Source organism: Elephantulus edwardii, unplaced genomic scaffold, assembly GCF_000299155.1.
Source record: "Elephantulus edwardii isolate Elephantulus edwardi_28Jun2011 unplaced genomic scaffold, EleEdw1.0 scaffold00045, whole genome shotgun sequence".
In the NCBI taxonomy this organism is placed as follows: domain Eukaryota; kingdom Metazoa; phylum Chordata; class Mammalia; order Macroscelidea; family Macroscelididae; genus Elephantulus; species Elephantulus edwardii.
The window spans coordinates 17,786,211-17,807,248 of NW_006399795.1; the positions used below are offsets into that span (position 1 = coordinate 17,786,211).

The window sequence follows — 21,038 nt, forward strand, 5'->3', positions numbered from 1 at the left end:
AACTGAAGCTGTGAACAATCTCAATCTCTTCGCCATCCATCCTGATGCTACCGATTGGTCCAGTGGTGAGAATTTTTGTCTTCTTGACATTGAGCCTCACAGGAGAATAAATAAGCACTAATGGCTTATGGGAGCTCCGAGGCTTAGTGGTAAGGAATTGTGCTGCCAACACAAAGGTACATGGTTCGATTTCCCCAGCTTCACCAGATACTCTGTGGGAGAAAGATGGGCAATCTACTCCCATGCAATTTACTGCCACTGAGAACCCACTGGAGGGTCGGCTATGGGTTGGTTCCAACTCAATGGTATATAACAACAACAACAACAACAACAATGGCTTATCAGGGAGCTCTGATGGCTTAATGGCAAGGAATTGTGCAGCCAAGGTGAAGGTATGCTGTTCAAATCCATCAACTGTTCCACAAGAAGATGGGCAATCTCCTGTCATGCAATTTACTGCTTCTGAAAACTCACTGGTGCCTCAGCTCCGACTCGACAGTACTCAACAACAACAAAGATATGAGGTTCAAATCCACCCGCTGCTCTGCGGGAGAAAGATGAGCAAGGTCCTTACGCACCAAACACCTGCAGAAGGGTTCACCATGAGTCAGTGCCGAGGGAGGGTACATAACAACCACCACCACCACAGCTTATCAACATTGTGAACTGTCACCTCCTCTCACTCACCATTAAAATGCAAACTAAGATACCAGTGACTATTATTTCTTGCCAATTAGATGACAACTATTGAGAAATTTGAGAATGCACAAAATCAAGGAGAACAAGAGGAAATGGCAGACCTGCTGAAGAGTGAGCATGAATAGTTTCATTCACTCCGCTGGGCTGACTTCTACAAACTTACTGAAGTGGGGGAAACCCAGGGAATACCCAGCAATGATCTCCTGAATGGTACAGATGAGCTGAGTGGAGCAGGGGAGGACAAACATGTTCCAGCACCATGTCAAAGTCAGGTCAATCATATGTAGGTCCCATAGCTGGTCCTCCAGTGAGGTTTTTTTTTGGGTTTCTGTTTGGTGGGTTTTTTGGGGGTGATCTGTTTGTGTGTTTTGTGGGGTACAGGGCAGGGGAAAAGAGTTATAAATCACAAGGGCAGAGACTGTCCATCTATCTTCCTCTGAAAGGCTGAAAAATTCAAACCACAAGAGAAATGCCACCTTTGGATTAGCAGTGCAACTTCCTAAGGGATACGATCAACTGAAAGATGAACTAACTCCATTTAAAAATCTTGCATGAGTGTGGAATTTCATGTTACATTTTATTAAAGCTGCCCTTCTAATAAAAAAAAAAGTTTAAAAAAAAATAAAAGGCTACAGTCCTGAAGGTATGCAGTTCAAATCCACCAGATGCTCCTCTGGAGAAGGAGGGGCAAACTACTCATGTGCCAGTCGGATCCAATTTGAAGGTACATCAAATTAAGAAGAATACATACATACATACATACATACATACATACATACATACATAAAAGAAAAGAAAAGGCTGAAGTGGCTGGAGGAGACTGGGCAGGAAGGTGGACATACCTGTGCCCTTCTTACAGACGTAGGGGAGGTTGTAGTTGCAGGGAACATCATTCCAGCGCCCACTCTCATGAGCCACCATCACTACGCAGTCTTCCCCGCCCGCGAAGAAATTGTCCGGCTGGTTCTCCCTCCAGTTCTCATATTGCTGCAGGAGTAGAGGTGGCGGGGCTCAGAGGATCACGTGCTGGCCCAGGTTACGACCCTGCTGCTATGGGAATTACCTGGCCAGACCACTGAAATTCTCAGAAACTCAGTATTCCCATCTCTTAAATGGCCACTATTTTGCCTACTCTTACAGCCTCTCACTGTGGTTCAAAGTACTGCTGGCTAAGTCACTATGGGCCAAGTCACTGCCACCTAAGTCCACCCTCCTCTGGCTGCGAGGCTGTAACATCCTCCTCCCTGGTTTTCTGGTCTCCTCAACTCCCTCACTACCCTGAAAGCTCGATGTCACTGTTAAATAGTTCAGAATCTGTTATATGTCTGGCCGTGTGAACAAAAGTTGGTATAGCTCTGAAAGTCTAAGAGGACTTCCCTGAGGAGGTGACAGGTGAGTTGAGGACTCAAGGATAGGTAGAATCCAGGCAGACAATAGAGTTACAAGCAAAGGAAACAGCATATGCAGACAACTGAGCCTTTTTGAGGAACCAAGTAGAGGTTTTTGGGACTCAATTCAAGTCGGAATGTGGCCAGATGGTGCAGGGACTCAGGTCCTATGTTTAAGAAGAGGTGGTGGATATTTAACTTTAAAGAAATGGGGAAGGGGAGCTCTGGTGGCCTAGTGGCAAGAAGTTGCACTGCAATCCCAGAGGAACACGGTTCAAATCCACCAGATGCTCTGCCGGAGAAGGAGGCGCAATATCCTCCTGTACCAGTCAGATCTGATTTGACGGTACACGCACACAAAATAATAATAAAAATTAAAAAAAAAAAAGACAGACTCAAAGAAAGAGTAACATTTAAAAAAAAAAAAAAGAAATGGGGAGTCACGGAGGGTTTGAGAGAGGGGAGGATCCCGCCAGCTTGCAAGAGGCCAGCCAGTGAGGAGCATTCATGGTGGCCACAGAGGGAGCCGGCTGTGGAGCCATAAGCGTATGTGAGACCACAGCTTGGGGGGAGCCTCAACTCTGGGCCTCAGTTACCAGGCTGATGGCGACCGTTTATGACTAGAGCAAGACAAGGGCACCGCTGAGCCCCTGCTGCAGGCCAGCAGCCGAGAGCCACTGAGGCTTTGACATCCACCTGTGGTTATTTAGTACAGAAGGGTAAACGGAGGCCTAGTCGCAGAGTCCAGATGGCTCAGGCTAGATCTCTCTCTTCTGAGCAAGGGACCTGTCATTACCTAAAGGCAGAGACCCCAGTCACAGCTCCTGTCACGCCCCAGTCACTCACCAGCCCCGAGTTGTCCGTCCACTGGAAGTCCCTCTCCACGATCCTGTCATTCAGGCCAATCCACGTGTTTTCATGCCCAAAGCCTATGAGTACAGGAGCGTGTGAGGACAGGGTACCTGAGCCCTCTCCTAGATGCCCATGTGAGAGGAGGGGCAAAGAGGAAGGTAGAAAGGTCCTTCTCCCATTCTCAACTGTAATCTGGAGGTGGGGTGGTGGGATCATGAGGACTGGGGACCCCAAGTATATTCTCCAGCATCACCAGCAGGTGGACTGGAGGTGAGGGGTCTAAGAGGACCCTGAGCTCCACCTCCCCAGTCTTAGGTAAGGGCTGGAAATGAACGATGTGGCAGAAAGGAAGAGTGGTGACATTCAAAGTGGGTGGGGGGTGTAGGGTAGAGGAGTACCTCAAGACCTTCCCCAGCCTTGGAGGTGTGCTGAATGCCATGCCCTCACCTCCATCCACCCCAAGCAGGTGTGGATTCTACTTGCCACTTTATCTGGGGACTGGGGGCACTACTACAGAAAGGGCTAGAATTAAGCCCCAGCCTTGTTATTATTTGTGTCTTTAACAAACAGGCTGAGGAAGGAATACTCAAGCCTCATGCTCTCTTTGTCCGAATGAGAGAAGAGGGAACTGGAGGGCCCTGGGTCAGTGTCCAGTCAGGGGCAGGAGTGGGGAAGAGTGGAGAGGGCATCCGATTCCACAGAGGGAGAAAGAAACAAGTGAACCGGGGTCAACAAAAGGAAGAATTAAGGGGGACGGGAGCAGGGAACCTGAATGAACCGAGGGTTGAGCCCCAGCAGAAAAGATCATGAATAAATCAATAAATGCTGGATTTAATTACTGCAATGCTCTGCCCTCTCTCAAGGTCTCAACAGAGCTCGTTCTGCATTTCATCCCGCTTGGCACAGATGCTCCTCAAACCCACTCTCTGTCCCCTGGCCCTGTTTCATTTGCCGGGGGGGCACTTAGGGCCAGCTAAAAGGATACTCCAGATTGATGTAATTAGATAATTACTTGTTTGTCTCTCTCCCCTACCAGAAGCCCCTCCTCGAGGACGGAGGGACCCCAGTGCCTGGAAAGGTGCCTAGCCTGTAGCAGGCACTCTGTAATTACATGACAAATGAGGGAATAATGTGAGTGCGTGGATTAACAAGTGCATAAACACCCGACACATGGCCTGGGGATGCCACCCTTGCACACCCGAATGGCTGTCGGTCCTCCCCTCCAAAGTCCCTACTGTTAATGAAGTTGTGCTCCTCTGGCGAGTGGATACTGGTCAGGTGGCCAGCTCGGCGTCGGCAGTCCCTCTCGGCATCCTCCCATGCCCGCCGATGGGCAAAATAGCGGTAGCAGTGGCCTTGGAACTTATGCCAGCCATGATCACAGCCTTCCGTGTCTGGGGATGGGATGGAAAAAATGAGGGTGACTGGCCATGAGCACAGCAGTCCCATAATGTCACTGCAGTCCTGGATCACAGCCCTGCTGCCCTCCTCCTGAGTCCCTCAGCTTTTACCCTCCCCCTTTCCCATATTAACATCTCTTCTTTGTTGCCAGAAGAGATTCATCAATACACCTCATCCCTTCTGATTCCAATACTGTCAGCTCCTTCCTTGATCTTTAGGGTCACACGGGGCACTGTCTCATCAGGGCTGGAGGATGCATAGGACCTGGAGCTCCAGAAAATGATTCTGTGAAGGTCATAGAGACATTTCTCCAAAGAAGATCCACAGCACACCCATGTTTATCACGGCTCTGTTCACAATAGCAAAGAGTTGGAAACAACCGAAGTGCCCATCAACAAACGAATGGCTAGAGAAGCTGTGGTATATTCACACAATGGAATACTATGCTGCATTGAAAAACAAGGAACTCATGCAATATTATTCAAAATGGGTGATCCTGGAGGACATTATGCTGAGTGAAATATCTCAGTCACAAAATGACAAATACTGCATAGTGCCACTGTTGTAAAACGGAACTGACATCAGGGCTGGGGGGAGACTGAGAAAGATGGGTTTAATTATGTATATGGCATTGAAACAGATGAGAGAGAGAACTGTTTAAAAAGTATATATGATTAGGTATCATTGTCATGACAGGAGTCCAGAACAAAGGCTGCATAGTGGAGTGGACTTGGGGGGAGAGACTGTATAACTATGAAAAAATTTTTCTTTTACTTTTCAAAGAGAAGAGCAAACTGAGGGGGAGGAGTGGGCAGGGAGAAAAGTGCAACAATGTATGAATGGAAATCCAAAATATCTGTAAATTCTCATTAAAATTATTATTAATAATAATAATAAAAAAAAGAAGATACACAAATGACCAGAAGGTTCATGAAAAGTTAACTCAGCATCATCTGTCATTGATGCAATGCAAATAAAAACCCTGCTGTGGTCTCACTTTGCATCCACTAGGCTGGCAAGAATAATGATGATAATGTTTATGGCTGCGGAATCATATGCACAACAGAACTCGATGATGCCCAACCCTGCACCGTCTTCAATATTATCCATATATTTGAGTCCACTGCTGTGGTTACTGTATTAGTCCATCTCACTGAGGGTTTCCCTCAGGACGATATATAATAATAAAGAAAAATAACAAGTGTCGGTGAGGATGAACCTTCATCCATTTCTGGTGGGCATGGAAAACAGGGCATCCACTCTGGGAAAGTCTGGCAGGTTCCCAAACCATTAACCACAGAGTTATCATGCGGCTCAGCAGTTCCATTGCTGGGTATATAGACAGATCCAAAGCTGCTGAGTTGATTGCAACTCCCAGCATCCTTTGGGACAGCACAGAGCTAGCCCGCAAGGTTTCCAAATCTTTACAGAGGCAGAGCACCACCTCTTGCTGTCAAGGAGCTGAGCACTTACTTCAATCAGTGCCCCACTAGGGTTCTTGAGTATATACCCAAAAGTAATGAAGATAGAAACTCAAATAAATACTTGTACATGAACTTGCTCATTGCAGCATTCTTCACAAGAGCCAGAACAGTGGAAATGACCCAAGTATTCCTCGGGAGATGAATGGATCCACAGACTATGATCCACCTGTTGCTGGTGTTGTTGAATACCAACGAGTTGAAACTAACCCATAGATGACCCTCCAGCGGGTTTTCAGAGGTTGTTAATTGCATGGGAGGAAACTGTCCATCCTTCTCCCACAGAGCAGATGGTGGACTTGAACCACATGCCTTCAGGATTGCAGTGCAGTTTCTTATTACTAGGCCACCAGAGCTCCTTATCTGATGGAATATTATTCAGCTATGAAAAGGAATGAAGCAGTGATACGTGCTACTGAATAAATAGACCTGGAAAACATTCTAGTGACTGAAAGAAGCCAGATACAAAAGGCCCGATGCTATCTGGTTCCATTTATATGAGAGGATCAGGATAGTGAAATCCAAAGAGGCTGAAGCAGATTAGTAGTTGCCAAGGGCTAGGAGAGGAAGGTTAAAGGACCACTGATAGCAGGAATGGGGTCTCTAGAAAAAGTCTGGAACCAGATAGAGGTGGTGGTTACACAACCCTGTGAGTGTACTAAATGCACTTGCAAATGAACAATAATTCAATGCTATGTGAATTGTACCTAAAAACCTCCCTCCTGTTAGATTCACAGCCTGAGGCTGAGACCAGGGCTGTGTGAAGGAAACCTGTGGCCAGCACCCAGCCCACTCCTGGTACTGCCCTGGTATCGGGGCAGAGACTCACCTTTCTCACAGAGGTTGCCCCCGTAGCTGGGGAGGCAAAGGCAGACAAAGCCGTTGACCTCGTCAATGCAGGTGCCTCCGTTCTCACAGGGGCTGCAGATGCAGTCATCGATATCTGGAGGGGAAGGAGAAGGGTCAGGGGTCAGCATCTTCCTGGCTCCAAGTCCCACAGGGGACCAGGTGGGAGAGGGGTCATGATCTTGCCATCCAGCCTGGGCAGATGGCCCACTGGCTCTGTGGGCCAATGGGATGGAGCACCCTGAATTAGCACGAATAAAAGCAGAAATCCTAGATCAAGTGAGGGCTAGAATGTGAGCACAGCAGAATATTTGATTCTGAAAAAGTGAGGGAATCATTCTTACATGGAGCTTCATAGATGGGGGGGGGGAATGTGTTGTGGCCAGGAAACTGGATTCCTGGGACTTGGATAGAGTCACAACCTGTTTACAGATATAGGTAAATACTCAGTTCCACTCCTACCAACCCCCTGTAGAGATGGCGTGTGAGATGCATATGGCACCAGATAACCTGCAGCTCTTCTGTGAAGACTCAGCTTTTTTCTCTTTGCAAAGGGGTGGTAATGACAGTACCTCATCAAGAGTTGTTGTAAATGCAAAGTCAGTGGGCAGAACCCAATAAATTACACTGATTGCATGTATTATTGTAATTCTGTAATTGGAAGCGTGGCTGTGAAGGATCAATGAGATAATGCACTGAGATTAAGAAATTATATCACCTATATTTTTTGTTCTATTCTGTAATGAGTGGCATAGTCTGCGTCTGAGGTGAGCATTCAGGCATTCTAATGGTGGCGCCCACATTCCTCCCCACACAAGAAAGGCCAGTGAGTGCCCCGTAGGGCTCTTGGCTGGTCAAATCATCCTTTCTCTTCTTCTCCTGGCACCTTCCTGGCAACAGTGGAGGCAGCACACCAGAGTCACTGCCTCAGGGTTAGAGCTCAGCTGTGGTACATGGTTTGGTTCTGGTGCTAACTGGGGCTGATTGAGCAGGATCCAGGGAGGGAGAGAGGGGAGAGAGAGGGGTATCTGATGCCAGAATTTTGTGATTCCCTTGGATCTTGGGGGACCATGGATGCTGGGACCCAGAGCGCAATGCTGTGGAGTTAAATAAATTCAGGATAAAAGCTAATGTCTGAATTACTCACCAATCTCACAGTTCTCCCCAGCAAAACCCTGATCACAGATACAGCCGTACATGGTGCCGTTGGCATTACAGGTCCCTCCATGCAGGCATGGGTTATTCTCACAGGGATCAGAGGGGACTGCAGGATAGAGAGGCAGTGTCACAAGGGATCAGGTCATCTGCTCAACTGCCTTCTCCAAACCCAGACCCCAGGCCTCCAGAGCCCCGCTTATCAATCTCTTCTCTGTGAGTTCCTCTCCACAGTGTCCCCAGCAGGTATTCACCAACTTCTCTTGTATGGTCCCTGAGACAAGGAGCTCACTCTTCAAAAGAACTTCTCAATGCCTAGGGCAAAGTCCTTTCTTGGACTAAACTGAAAAGGGGTTCTTGAAGCTTCTCTTACAAAGTCTCCTGGAAGATGGGTTGATAGCCCTCTCTAACTTGTCTCCTTTTAGACATACCCAGCTGGTCAGCGAACTCACTATTTGGGATACAGAAATAAACACAAAGTTCTAGGCAGAATATGAACAATACTGGGAAGAATGTGAACCATCAAGTACCTCCTCTATTCTAGTGCCTCAACCTCTTGTGATATAACCTCACTGATTTTGAGAAGTGGTGGATATAGTGATTAAAATGATGATTTGCAGAATCTGAGAGGCCTGGTTCAAGTCCTGGCTCTGCCACTCACTAGAGTACCTTGGGCAAGTCATTTAATGTCTCTGGATTCCATTTACCTCTCTTTGGTATGTGCTGTTGAGTCAGAACTGACTCACAATTGACCATCCAGTGAGTTTTCAGAGGGTGTAAATCATAGGGAAAGAAAAGTCCCATCTTTCTCCTGCAGAGTGATTGGTAGACTTGAACTGAGTGCCTTTGGGTTGGCAGCACAACTCCTTACCTCTAGGCCACCAGAGCTCTCTTTACCTCCTTTAGGATATAGAAACTAAAATAGTTCATCCTTCTCCCTGAGTCCTAACTACACTGCTGTGTCCAGATGGTGTTCCTATTAACCTGAGCCCCCTCGGGAGGGTGAGACTGAGCCAGAGCACCCAGGAGGCATCAAAGACTGTGGGACTCTATCCCTCATCATTCCAGCTAGGCTTCCCTAGAGTCAAGTGGATCCCCTCCCCACCTTGGGGGCTCAGAGGCCCAGGTAAGTGGCTACTACCTCCCTGAGGAAGATCCTCCCCCTGGAACCTAGGAAAGGGAGGAAAAAAAAACCCATCCAAGTACAGCCAACAACCCAACCTAACCATGCTCAGACCTCCACTGTACAGACACAGAGATTCAGTGACAAGCAGGTTACCCTAGGGCAAAGGCTTAGTTCAAAGCCATACACTAAAAAAAACAAAACAAAAAGAAAAGAAAAAAAAAACAACAAACCACCAAAAAGCCACACACTAGAAGGGACAAGAGCCAAGACTGATCCCGGATCTCCAGGAACCCTGTTCTAAGGCTCCGTCTTCAGCCCCTGTAACCTAGATTTTGTGTGCCTTGGGTACCACAAGAAATTGAGGTGTTAACCTGGCTTCCAGTCTCCTGCCCTCACCGGTCACAGACTGTTCTCCTCACCACGGCCAGGGGGAGCCTGTGAGCCAATAAAGTCATAGTCCTCTTCCTAAAGCACACTGGAATGGCCCTTAAAAGAAAGGCCAAGCTTCACTACAGTCCTGGGTTCTGTCTAATCTGCCCTAACATTTCCCTCCCCTCATCTCTCTCTCCCCTCATTGATTAAGGAGTTGTGCTGCTAACCCAAAGGCATGTGGTTCAAATCCACCAGCCTGCTCCGTGGGAGAAAGCTGGGAAGTCTCCTCTCTTAGGATTTACTGGCTCTGAAAACCTGCTGGAGCGTCAGTTATGCACTGAATCCAGTTTGGCAGTACATAACTAACCCAACCATCTGTTCCTCTAAGACACTTATCATAGTTCTGCCACAGGGCCTTTGCACAGGCTGTTCCTGGCCTAGATTGCTCTCTTCATCTCTTCAGGACTTCTCCTTCACCTTCTCCACATTTTGCTTAAATGTCTTTTCAGAGAGCTTTCTTTATCTTTTTATTATTTTTTAATTTCTTTTTAAATTTTATTTTATTTTTATGTGTGTGCTGTCAAATGGGATCTGACCGGTACAGGAGATTGTCCCTCCTTCTCTAGCAGAGGATCTGGTGGCTTTGAACCATGTACCTCTGGGATTGCAGTGCAGCTTTCTGCCACTAGGCCACCAGAGCTCCCTTTCAGACAGCTTTTTTTATGACTTATTCCCACTCCCAATTCCAAATGACAAACCAGCCCTTGACAATTCTCCCCCCTGCTTTATTTTCTATACTGCTTATTACCACTTTCTTACAGCCAACATAGGGCATGTGTTTGAAGCCACCAGCTGTTTTGTAGAAGAAAGACAGGCAATCTCCTCCTGTGTGATTTACTGCGTCTGACACCCCCCCACACACACTGGAGGGTCAGCCCTGAGTCAGTTCTGACTTGACGACACACAACAACATCCAACATAATTCATCTGTTTACTAGGAATGTTGTTTCTTGTCGGTCTCTCTCAAAGACTGCCACTAGTCACAGGTGGCTAGTCAACTTGAAAAAGTGAAAATGCAGTTCTTCAGCCACCCAAGCCACAGTCCAAGCACTCAGTAGCCACAAGTGGTTCTGGTTCGGTTATTAACACACGAGGAATGCCTTTCCATCACTGCAGAAAGTTCTAGTATGCCACTTTTCAGAAGACAAAGGTTTTGGTCGCAGCAAAGGGCCTGGGACCTAACAGACATTCAGTAATTACTTGCCAACTAACTGACTGCTGCAGATGCTCTCCTGCAGTGGCCTGTCCCTGGAGTGGAGGCTGGAGGGGCTGTGTGTCAGCTCTGGCACGTGTGTGCACATGCATGTGGCTTCAGGGTGGTGGAGCCACGTGAATTCCACCAGGTGCCCCGTGCTGCTGACACCTGCCCACGGACTGGCGGTGACTCAGTAGCTCGCGGGTGTTGCGTTTATTTTTGGCTTCATTAGCATTTCTGCTGCAAGCGACGGGTGGGTGGTGACTGGGTGTCCCCCAGCACCGCCCGTCTCCCTCTGCCCTGGCTGCCGCTGGCTTCAGTCTGAGCCAGAATCCAGAAAAGTCCAGAACAAGCTCAGTCCTGGTAACAGGGTTCAGTGCACTGTCGTTTCTTCAGTTCCTCACTATCAGCATCTCCTGCATCTCCTTGGACCACCTCTGCCTGGCCCAAGCATGGGCTTCCGCACCCACTGTCTCTTTTCAGCACCTCCCTGGGCCAGCTCAACAATTCCTCAGGGTTGTTTTCACACCAAACAAGTAAAGGTGCTGCAGCCTAGAGGTTGAGACCAATATCCTGCAGTCTGATGACCTGAGTTCAAATCCAGCCTCCACAGGTCTTAGCTGTATGACACTGTGCACGCCCTTTATCATCTCCGAGCTTCAATTTCCCCATCTTTAAAATGGGGTTTACACTCAAACTTGTTCAACAAGAACCTTTAAGTATCATAAGGCCCTTGGGTGCCCCTGAGTCAGCCCCCAACTTGTGGAAATCCCATATACAGAGGGACAAAATGCTTCCCAATCTTGTACCATATCTTTGACGGGGTGAGATCCACAGGCTTTTTCATAGGCTGCTTTTCAGAAGCCAGTTTGCCAGTCCTTTTTTCCTAGTCCCTCTTAAGCTGGAGGTTCCACTGAAAACTATTTGACATCACCGCAGCATTCAAGCCTCCACCACCAGGTGGGTGATGGCTGTGCCTGGGGCGCACTGGCTGCGAACCAAAGTGGAGCATCCTGCATAGAAGATGTGAGTTCTACAACAGAACGACCACAGCCTCGTTACAAAGACTATAAAGACAATCGTAAAGATGATACATTACGTAATAAGGTGAAGTGCTAAGAATACTCCAAGCACACACACAACAAACAGTTTTTATCAAAACTTGGGCCCCCGTCCAGGTCTGTCTGTGTCCAGGTCACCAGGGTAAAGCGGTTCCCACTGGGACACAGCCCAGAGGGACCAGGTAACAAAATCCATGCCCTCTACTTACTTCACTGCCACACTTGGCCTCAAAATGAAGGGGCAAGTTAAACACCAATTGTGTTAATAAGGGTGTTTTACAGCATGGAAAAGTGCTTTTTAATTAGCTTCATTTTTTAAAAAGCTCATTTGACCAGGGAAAAAGAAAAAAAACCAGTTCACTATGGCAGGATCTAAAACAAGGGCTGGAGTGGTGCAGACTGAGCTGGGGGCTGACCTGGCCTGAGGTGTTCTCTAGACTCTACTGGTATCTAAGACTTTACAGACATGGGATCCAGCCACTGACAAGCTCTGGTGGCAATGTGCTCTCCCTGAGCCTTAGTTTACTCGTCTGTAAAATGGGGGTGATGCTCACAACTCTTACCCCCCTGCCAGGGCCCACACTCCTGTCACTGCGGTTCCAGGTCCTCATGATCCCCATCCAGTTCTAGGGTCCCTTGTCCTGAAGCCCTCTCTGTCCCCCCTGGCTCTGCCTGAGGAGTGTCTGTGACCAGCTCTGTCTCTCTCAGGGTACAGTTCTCCAAGACCCAGGCCTCAGGATTGCTCAGCACTGTAGGGTTCAGAGTGGATGTGGGCATGAGTTGTTGACTAAGCTCATGCTAAACACAAACATTTTACCAAACGCTTCATCATTCTCCTATGTTTGCCATAGGGACACATCCCTAAGCTCAAAATGGACTCAGAGCCACCTCACTTCCTAGTCTTTGCCCACTCTGGCCCGCTGCCTATTCCCCCATGGCCTCTCTCCTCCTCCCTCCCCACTCCAGCCAGCTTCCTTGCCCTCTAATCCCTGACCACTGAAGGCTAGACTAGGCCATGAGGCCTGAGACTCACCGTCTTCCATGTTCCCTTTCGTTGGGGTCCCCGGAAGGGCTGGCTCCTCCCCACTTGCTGCTTCTTCCCAGAAACCCTCCACACCTGGGCCTCCTGCCAGGACCTCCAGATCCAACTCCTCAGGCCCCAGGGAGGTAGGGAGCAAGGTGCCAGGGGGCTCCCATGGGGCAGTGGGCTCCCCTGAAGAAACAGAGGCGGCCTCGTCCGTGCCGGCTACAGTTGGTATCTGTGGGCTGCTGTCCTCCCACACAGAAGCTGAGGCCACCAGTGTCCCCGCCTGACCCTCCAGCTCTGGGTGATGCTGGAAGCCGGGGGAGGTCAGAGTGGACGTGACCAGGACCCCAAGCTTGTCCTCCAGATCTAAGGATGCAGGTGAGGTCACTACTCTCGAATCCATAGTTGCTGGTGGGCTTAAGGCAGAGCGCTCGGGTCCCTCAGTCACATGAGATTCAGGTCCCCAAGTTCCACTGGTACCTGTGAGGTCCCCCGTCGCTGTGGGGTTTATGGGGCCCTCTGTGGCTCCCCCATCCATAGCTGCCTGAGGCGCCAAAGTCAGGTTTCTTGCTTGGTTGAATGGAGGCACTCCTGTCACCAAGGAGATTCCAGTGGCCTCAGAAGGTATAGCCGGGGAATGAAGGTGAAGTCCACTGCTGTCCACCTCATCCACGGTGGCCGGCAGGTCAATGAGCCCTGACTCAGACCTCCAGTCATCTCCAGCTCCTGTGGGCTCAGCAGGGGACTCCGTGGGGGAGACAACAGCCACTACATTCTCCTCTGTTGAAGCCCATGGGCTGGGGCTGGGGCTGGGGTGCTCAGGTTTGCTGGGCCAGGCAGGGCTTGTCCCTTCAACTTGCCTGGCATTGATACTGGCAGTGTCAGGGATGGCTTTGGTTCCTGGGTCCATGGCTTCCAGTGATGACGGGGCTGTGGAGTTGTGTGCTTTTAGGTCATTGAGAACTGGGGATGTGGCCTCCCCAGTCTGACTTGGAGGGCCCGAGGAGGTGGTCCAGGAAGATGCCTTGGGATCACTGAGGCTCTGGGAGCTAACCTCAGCTTCTGAGGCAGGGGCAGGGGTGAAAGCAGCTGGGGCCTCGTGGCTCTCGGGGAAGACAGGGGTCGGGGCTGTAAGATGCTGTGGTTTGGGGGCACGTAGCATGGCTATGACAGGGAGGTCCATGGAGGTGGCTGTGGGGGAGGTTTCCCGGGGTTGGGTGCTGGGGCTGAGAGGCAGGGCAGGAGCCTCAGAGGGAGGCCAGGGTCCAGCAGAGGTGGCTGGCCTTACAATGTGGCCTTCAGTTTCCTGGAGCTTCAGTCCAGGGGCCCTACTAGGAACTGAGCTGCTGGGAGGAGCTGCAGTCGGAAACCACTTCCAGGGCTCTGGAGAACTTCTGCCACCAGGGGAATCTGAAACAACAACAACAATAATAATGAATTATTATTATTATTATTATTATTACTATTTCAGGGTGGCTTCTGTGGAGCAGCACCAGGGACAGGGGATCCCAAGTACACTCTGAATCCTGCCAGAGGTCACACCTCCCCACCCTGATCACCAATAATTCTCCTGGATTCCTACTCACAGGTTTCAGGTCTATCCACCTCATTGGTCAGGATGTCCCAGGGGCTTGGTTTGGCTGTGGCTTCGGCAACTCCCGTGGTCAAAGGAAGTTCCACATGGTTTCCTGTGGCCTCTAGAGTGGGAGTCTGGACGCTGGTTTCCTGCTCCCTGTTCCCTTCTTGTCCCAGCTCTTGCTGCTGGAAGTGGCGCCCATTCAGCCCTTTGAAGCGTCCCTTCCTGCGAGGTGTGGAGCCAGTCAGAGGAGCTTCAGAGTGGGTTCCCACTGAAGTGTCCTCTTCCATGCTGGGGCTGGGGGACACTGTGCTCATCCATGTCTCCTCATCCACTAGGGAAGGCACAGAGGCCCAGGCCAGCGTGGGGTCCCTGGGGGCAGAGGAGGGGGTCTCCAGAGATTCCTGCATCTCTGCTAAAATCAAGGGTTCTTCCTCTCCACTAGACATCAGAGGCTCCTGGAAGTCAGGGGTGACCGGCTTCTCCTCCCCCAGGCTGGGCTCCAGGTCTCTGGCTGGAGGCCCTTCTGCTGATAGAATCTCCGCCTCATCTCCAGATGAGGGGGTCTCTGTGTCTCCGTGTTGCGGTGTGGGGTGGTGCGCTGTGGGATAGAGCAGAACAGGTTGTGTTGGGCTCAGGAATGGGCAGGAAGTTCTGTCTAATGTCTCTCCACATTCCAGCATGTTGCAGCAGTTCTATACATTGCTCTGAGTCTCTCTGTTTGTGGGTCCCAATGTCTCTCTGTATCCTTGTATCTCAGTGGCCTCGGGAAATGCCCAGCCTCAGAGAGAGCAAAAGTTATCATGCCACTGTGCAGAGGTACGGGGTCAAAGTCAGGAGTCACTGAGACAGTTCCAACTTACAGGCTCGTGAGTCAGCCTGTGCAGAGAGGGACTGAGACCTGGGCCATCACTCCATTCACTCACTATTTTTCTTGTTTTTAAATTTAGTTTTTATTTAATTTTCTTATTTTGTGTGTGTGTACCATCAAATCAGATCTGACTGGTACTGGAGGAGATTGTCCCTCCTTCTGCAGCAGAGCATCTGGTGGATTCAAACCGCCCACCTCTGGGACTGCAGTGCAGCTTCTTGCCGTTAGGCCACCAGAGCTCTCTTCCTTTGCTAGTTTTCACTCACTCACTAATTGCCAATGCGTTTGGAGCTGACTCACATCTGACCCTCCAGTGGGTTTTCAGAGACTATAAATCACACATGAGGAGACTCCCTATCTTCCTCCAGTGGAGGAGCTGCTGGTGGATTTGACCTGTCAGAGAGGCACTACCTTGGGTAAGCACCGCAACTCCCAGCAGACACCAACAGAGCTCCATTCTCTGTTTCTAAAGCGTACATTTCACAGCCTGGATGCTTAGAGTTATGACACAGATCCTGGCAACTGGGTTTTGCTACTTCCCAGACTGTGGCCTTACCCCAAAAGCTAGCACTGTCCCTGTTTGGGCCTCCCAAAGGCATGGCCACACAATCACAGGTACCTAAGGGGTCTGGTGGCCTTAGTGGTAAGCAGCTGCACTGTAATCCCAAAGGCACATGGTTCAAATCCACCAGCTGCTTGGCAGGAAAAGGATGGGCAATCTCCTCCAGTGTGATTAACTGCCTCTGAAAACCTGCTGGAGAGTCAGCTATGGGTTGGTTTTGACTGACAGCACACACAACAATAAGAGTATAACCTAAGTACAGCCAGTTGTGGAGACATAGGGCTCCAACTAGGGGTGCAGTCTTGCAGGTGACTTAATCTTGGGGATGTGTGATTTCACTGGCTCCTGCTTAGCTCCCTCCCCAGGGTTTAGGCTCCACCTAGGTCTCAGGGGTGGGACATTCCAAGGGGCTTGTCTTCTGGGCCTAGAGAAGGTAGCACTCTCACAGGGCCACGGATTTTTAAAAAGGGTGTGACATCTGAGTCGAATGCACTAGAAGTTAGGTCCACTGGCCTGGACATCTGGAGGCGTGGCTATAAAAGTAGCATCATTATAGGATCACGGCCCCCTTAAGGATGTGGTCTCAGAGGCTGGCTACTAAGTACAGCATACCCCTGGGCCCTGGACTTTACCAAAAAAGGATAGGCACCTGCAGACATAGCTACAAGTGGTAGTGTCCCCACCCTGTCCTCACAGACCAGGGCTGCCAGGAGTTATCTTTCAGAGAAGGTCCTCGCCAGTGTTCTCCGTGGCCTCTGCCTCTGGGAGTGGCTTTCTCAGAAACCGCAGACTTCTGGGAGTGACTAGCAAGAAAAGCACCCTCCTCGGGATGTAGGTAGGAAAGGTAGCCCCTCCGTGGATGAGGCCGATGGGATTTATTCTAATAAATCTTATCCTTCTGGGGAGGGACTATCGTGTAAACACAGGTGGCATCTGGGCAGCAGGTGATCATCAAGAAAGCACTCGCTGTAGGTCATTGTTAAGAAGGGTAGCATCCTATGGGTGTGACCCATACACTTATTTTAATGAATTCGGTCCCACTGAGAAGGTGCCCTGCTGGCCCAGTGCTTAAGTGCTTGGCTACTAATCAAAAGGTTAACTTTCAACTTATTTGTTATGGAGCTGGAACCAACTAATAGCTGACCCTCCAGGTGGCCCTTGGAGGCTGTAAGTCACACTGGAGGAGTATCTGTCTTTCTCCTGAAGAGTCACTGATGGGCTTGATCACCAGAGAAGGGCCACCCTTGGGTTAGCGATGCAGCTCCCCATGTGCTATGCCAACAGATCTCCTTAAGCATAGGGTTATTGTTGTTATGTGCCATAGAGTCTGAACCGACTCACAGCCAATCATCCACGCAGGTTTTCAGAGGGAGTAAATGATACAGGAGGAGATTGTCCATCATGCTCCTGTGAAGCAGCTTGTGGGTTTGAACTGTGTGCCTTCAGGTTGGTAGTGCAGCTCCTTACCACTAAGTCACCAGAGCACAGAAGGGTAGGTGGTTTGAACTCACTAGTGGCTCTGAAACACAAAAATGTGATCATTTACTTCTGGAAAAATCTGTTGTCATTGTTGGATGCCATGGAGTCGCTTCCGACTCATTACAACCAACAGAATAAAACACTGTCTAGTTATTGCTATGCATCCAAGAGATGGACAATGAATAAGGATGACAGAAAAAGAATTGACACCTTTGAACTATAGCGTTGGAAAAGTGCACTGACCATCCCATGGATGGCCAAGAAAACAAACATTTCTTGGAGAGGGTGCAGCTGGAGTGCTCTTTGGAGTCAAGAATGATGAGGCTTCACCTCACATACTTTGGGCATGTTGTTAGGAGGGTCTATTCCTTGGAGAAGGACATGATGCTGGGAAGGGTGGAGGGTCAGCAAAGGAGAGGAAACCCTTCAACCAAGTGGATTGACACAGTGAGTGCTTCAATGAGCCCTTGTGTGTGGGGAAGTCTAAGGATGGCACAGGATAGAACAGGGTTCAGATCTTTTGTTCATGGGGTCGCTATGAGTCATACTTGACTCAATGGCACTTAAGAACAACAACAGTCATTACTACGTTTGCATTCATATTGAAGGTCCTCCTTTTTCATTCTGACCCCCTACTTTAGCAAGCATGAGCTCTTTCTCCAGATCCCTCCTGTTAGACATCCAAAGTATGTGAAAAAACGTCTCACCCTCCTTGATCCTAAGAAGCATTCTGGCTGTGCTTCTTCTAAGACAGATTTGTTCATTATTCCGGCAATCTGTGGTGTAATTTAATATTCTCCACCAACGCTCTAATTCAAATGCATACGCGGTGACTGAAACGCACTGGATGGAAAACTACGGGGCAGTGCTACTCTGTACAGTCAACGAAGGGGTGGAATGGCAACAAGGTTGGTTGGGCTCTTTTGTGGCCTGGCTGTCACAAGGCCGAGATCACAGCCCAGGGGCGTGGCTATCACGGGCTGGAAGCATCAAGGAGGCGTGGCCCATGGCATTCACTCCAATGAAGCCCTTGGGGCGGGGCTGTACTCACCTCGGAAGCAGTAAGCGTCAAAGCGCGCGGCGGGAGCGGGGAAGCCGGTGCGGTTGGCGAAGCGGTAGACGGTGCGCACACCGGGGGCCGGGCCCCCGCAGCGCCGGCGCGGCGTCTGGATCGGGTAGCGCACGCTGCCGTCTGCTAGCCAACCTGGGTCACACTGGTCCAGGCCCTCGTGCCAGGCCAGGTGCAGCTGCCCCACCGAGGCTAGCGTGGCGCCCTGGCGGCGGCATTGGGCACGCGCTCCGGCCAGCGTCAGGCGGCGGGCTGGGCCCACGTAGAAGACCTCGCCTGCGGGAGGGGCAGCTGGGGTCAGGCTGGACGAGGAACCCACCCTAGCCCTTGTAAAGGGGTCTCTCTTCAATTGAAATAGCCCTGATTGGGCCTGGTTTGGGGAGCAAATGGTTAAGCAGTCCATAACAAACACTGTTGTATGGTCAGCTCATCTGTACTTTCAACGCAAAAAAGTGAGAGTTTTGTCTCTTTTTACAAATGAGATATCTCAGATCTCTGAGCAAATCGGTCTCCAATGAGAGGGAGGGGCTCACTGAGGGAGAAGGGGTTTAAAGTAGAGGAGGATAGTGAGCCGAAAGAGGAAGGGCTCTGAGAGGGTTAGTGTCTAACTCAGGTTTTAGTTGTTTAGAGGTGGATGAAACTCCAGACAGGTGGGTACTAGGGGACACTTAAGGGATGGAGAGTAACAGGTGCTCAGAGGTGCTGTGGGGTGTCCTTCCCAGCCTAGACTTACCCCCCAACTCTCGAGCAAAGCAGTAGACATCATAGAGTTCTTGTGGGTCTCTCCGCCCATAGCTTCTCACTCCGGGAAGGCTGCTACGGTCACCATAGCAACCAGGGCGTGACTGTGTGATAGGATACCTGGCAAGACAAGGAAAGGTCCCTCCCAGGTGTGTGCTAATGTTTCTCCGAGGATGCTCTTTTCCTCGGAGAGTCGCCTGCCATTTTCCCATTCTGCGTCCCATCTCACCTTACTGTACGGTCAGAGAGCCAGCCAGCATCACAGTTGTCGAAGCCGTCCTCAAAGGCTGCCTGTAGGTGCCGTGGTGCTGCAATGGTGGCTGAGCTGAGACGGCAGGCCTCCTGGGCTTCAGCAAACGTCAGAGCATAGCGGTCCCGGGCTGCTCGGTAGTGGAACACAACACCTGCGGGGGGCGGGGGAAGGAGCAGAAAGGGACATCTTAAAGAAAAGACATACTCCTTTCCTGAGTCATCCCACCAGTCTGACAATAATAGACCTGCCGCCATACTGTGTGCCCTGCACCACATTTATTCACTCAGCTCCAGGCACCATGCCCCCATTTTAGAGATGAGAAAACTGATAACAATGATTATTTTTTAAAATTCCAGAAAAAATCAAACCTTGCCATCAACATGGTGCTTTTATATTTTCACTCCAGAACTGCCTCCCAGGGCTTTTCTTGGCTGTACTTGCACATTACCACTGGGAAAGTCTAAACTGGCAACCTTCAGATGGGTTGTTGTTGTTGTTGTTTTAAGTGTTGTCAAGTCAAGTACGACTCATAGAGACCCTATGAACAAAAGATTTGAACCCTGTTCTAGAACTATCATCATTTCTCTAGTGTTCATAGGGTTTCCAAAGGCCTGTTATTTAAGAAGTGGATGCCAGTCCTGCTTCCAAGTCTTAATCTACCAAACCTTGTCCAACATGGGTAATCATTATGACATCTGACAGATTGGTAATAAGCACAAGCTATCTGTGTAACCCAGGAGCCTTAATGATGACCATAAAGCATTGAAACTTGACAAATATTTACAATGTGCAAAGCATTTATAAACAGATCCATATTTACAGCAACCCTGTGAATGGTCCCAATTTCCAGAGAAGGAAACTGAGGGTCACAGAAGATGAGAGCTGTATCTAGAGTCATAGAGGAAATATGAGGCAGAGCCATAATTCAAATCCAGGACAATCTGACTCCAAAGATGACATCTTCCATCTCAGAGTCAGGTCCTAGAGAAGATAGGATGCATGGCAAAGGGGTGCTGCCTTTTGGAAGTTCAAGGCATCCCTTCATAAAGAAAGCACAGGCCAGATGGAAGGCTATTTCTTGTGCAGACTGAGGATAGATTCATGGAAGGCTTCCAGGAGGAAGTGGCTTGTAAACCAGGCCAGAAATCAGCAGTACTGTTCACCGTGAATGAAACAGTTGGGCATAGAAAGGAAATAAATGTTTTGCTTTGTGTTATCAGACTGTGTTCCCAGATGGTAGCAGCTGAACTCATCCATGCCATGTCCCGAGCACCAGGCCAGCACAAAGTAGGTGCTCAAGAATTGTTTTGCTGAATAAATGAATGAAACCACTTCCAATGTGGAATTCACTGTCTTTGTGTCACAAATCACTGTTCTTTGAGGCCTTGAGTTTTATCAGTTTTGAGGAGTAAAACTGTAGAAGGGGAACAGTGGGCAACTTCATAAAATAGAAGAAAGACATTGGTCTCATCCTGCCAGTGTCAGGGGATACTGAACCCAGGGTAGGGGTGAGTGCAGAAGAAACTTAAGGTCTTTAATCATTTAACTGTTTTCTTTCCTTGTCCACTCTAATCAGTTAAGAAAACAGAAACTACACTGGATATTTCAACAGAGAGGATTTAATATAAGGAATTAGTTAAACAGGTATTAAAGGAGTGTTATTTCCATAATGTATATTTTTAAGCAGCTTGCTTTTGTAAAAATAGACTTGCTTTTTAAAAAGATAGGCAAAATTATTTGAAGGGATTTTTACAGTTGTATCTGAAATAGAAATCCAATCTCTTTTGCGTCATGTAAAACTGGTGCTCGCTGCCTTTTAGTCAG

The 21,038-nt window shown here is 49.3% G+C and overlaps 1 protein-coding gene across 1 annotated transcript in view; it reads right to left on the minus strand.

Moving 5' to 3' along the window:
• Positions 1 to 21,038, minus strand: part of NCAN (neurocan) — a 30,721-nt gene that overhangs the window by 2,573 nt on the left and 7,110 nt on the right. Inside the window, exons 5-14 of the mRNA XM_006885964.1 lie at positions 19,191 to 19,365; positions 18,954 to 19,081; positions 18,203 to 18,496; positions 14,250 to 14,840; positions 12,670 to 14,073; positions 7,815 to 7,931; positions 6,651 to 6,764; positions 4,175 to 4,333; positions 2,934 to 3,016; positions 1,542 to 1,686 (exon numbers count right to left, since the gene is read on the minus strand). Of these exons, the coding sequence (XP_006886026.1) occupies positions 1,542 to 1,686; positions 2,934 to 3,016; positions 4,175 to 4,333; positions 6,651 to 6,764; positions 7,815 to 7,931; positions 12,670 to 14,073; positions 14,250 to 14,840; positions 18,203 to 18,496; positions 18,954 to 19,081; positions 19,191 to 19,365 (3,210 nt within the window). The remainder of the gene's footprint in view (positions 1 to 1,541; positions 1,687 to 2,933; positions 3,017 to 4,174; positions 4,334 to 6,650; positions 6,765 to 7,814; positions 7,932 to 12,669; positions 14,074 to 14,249; positions 14,841 to 18,202; positions 18,497 to 18,953; positions 19,082 to 19,190; positions 19,366 to 21,038) is intronic.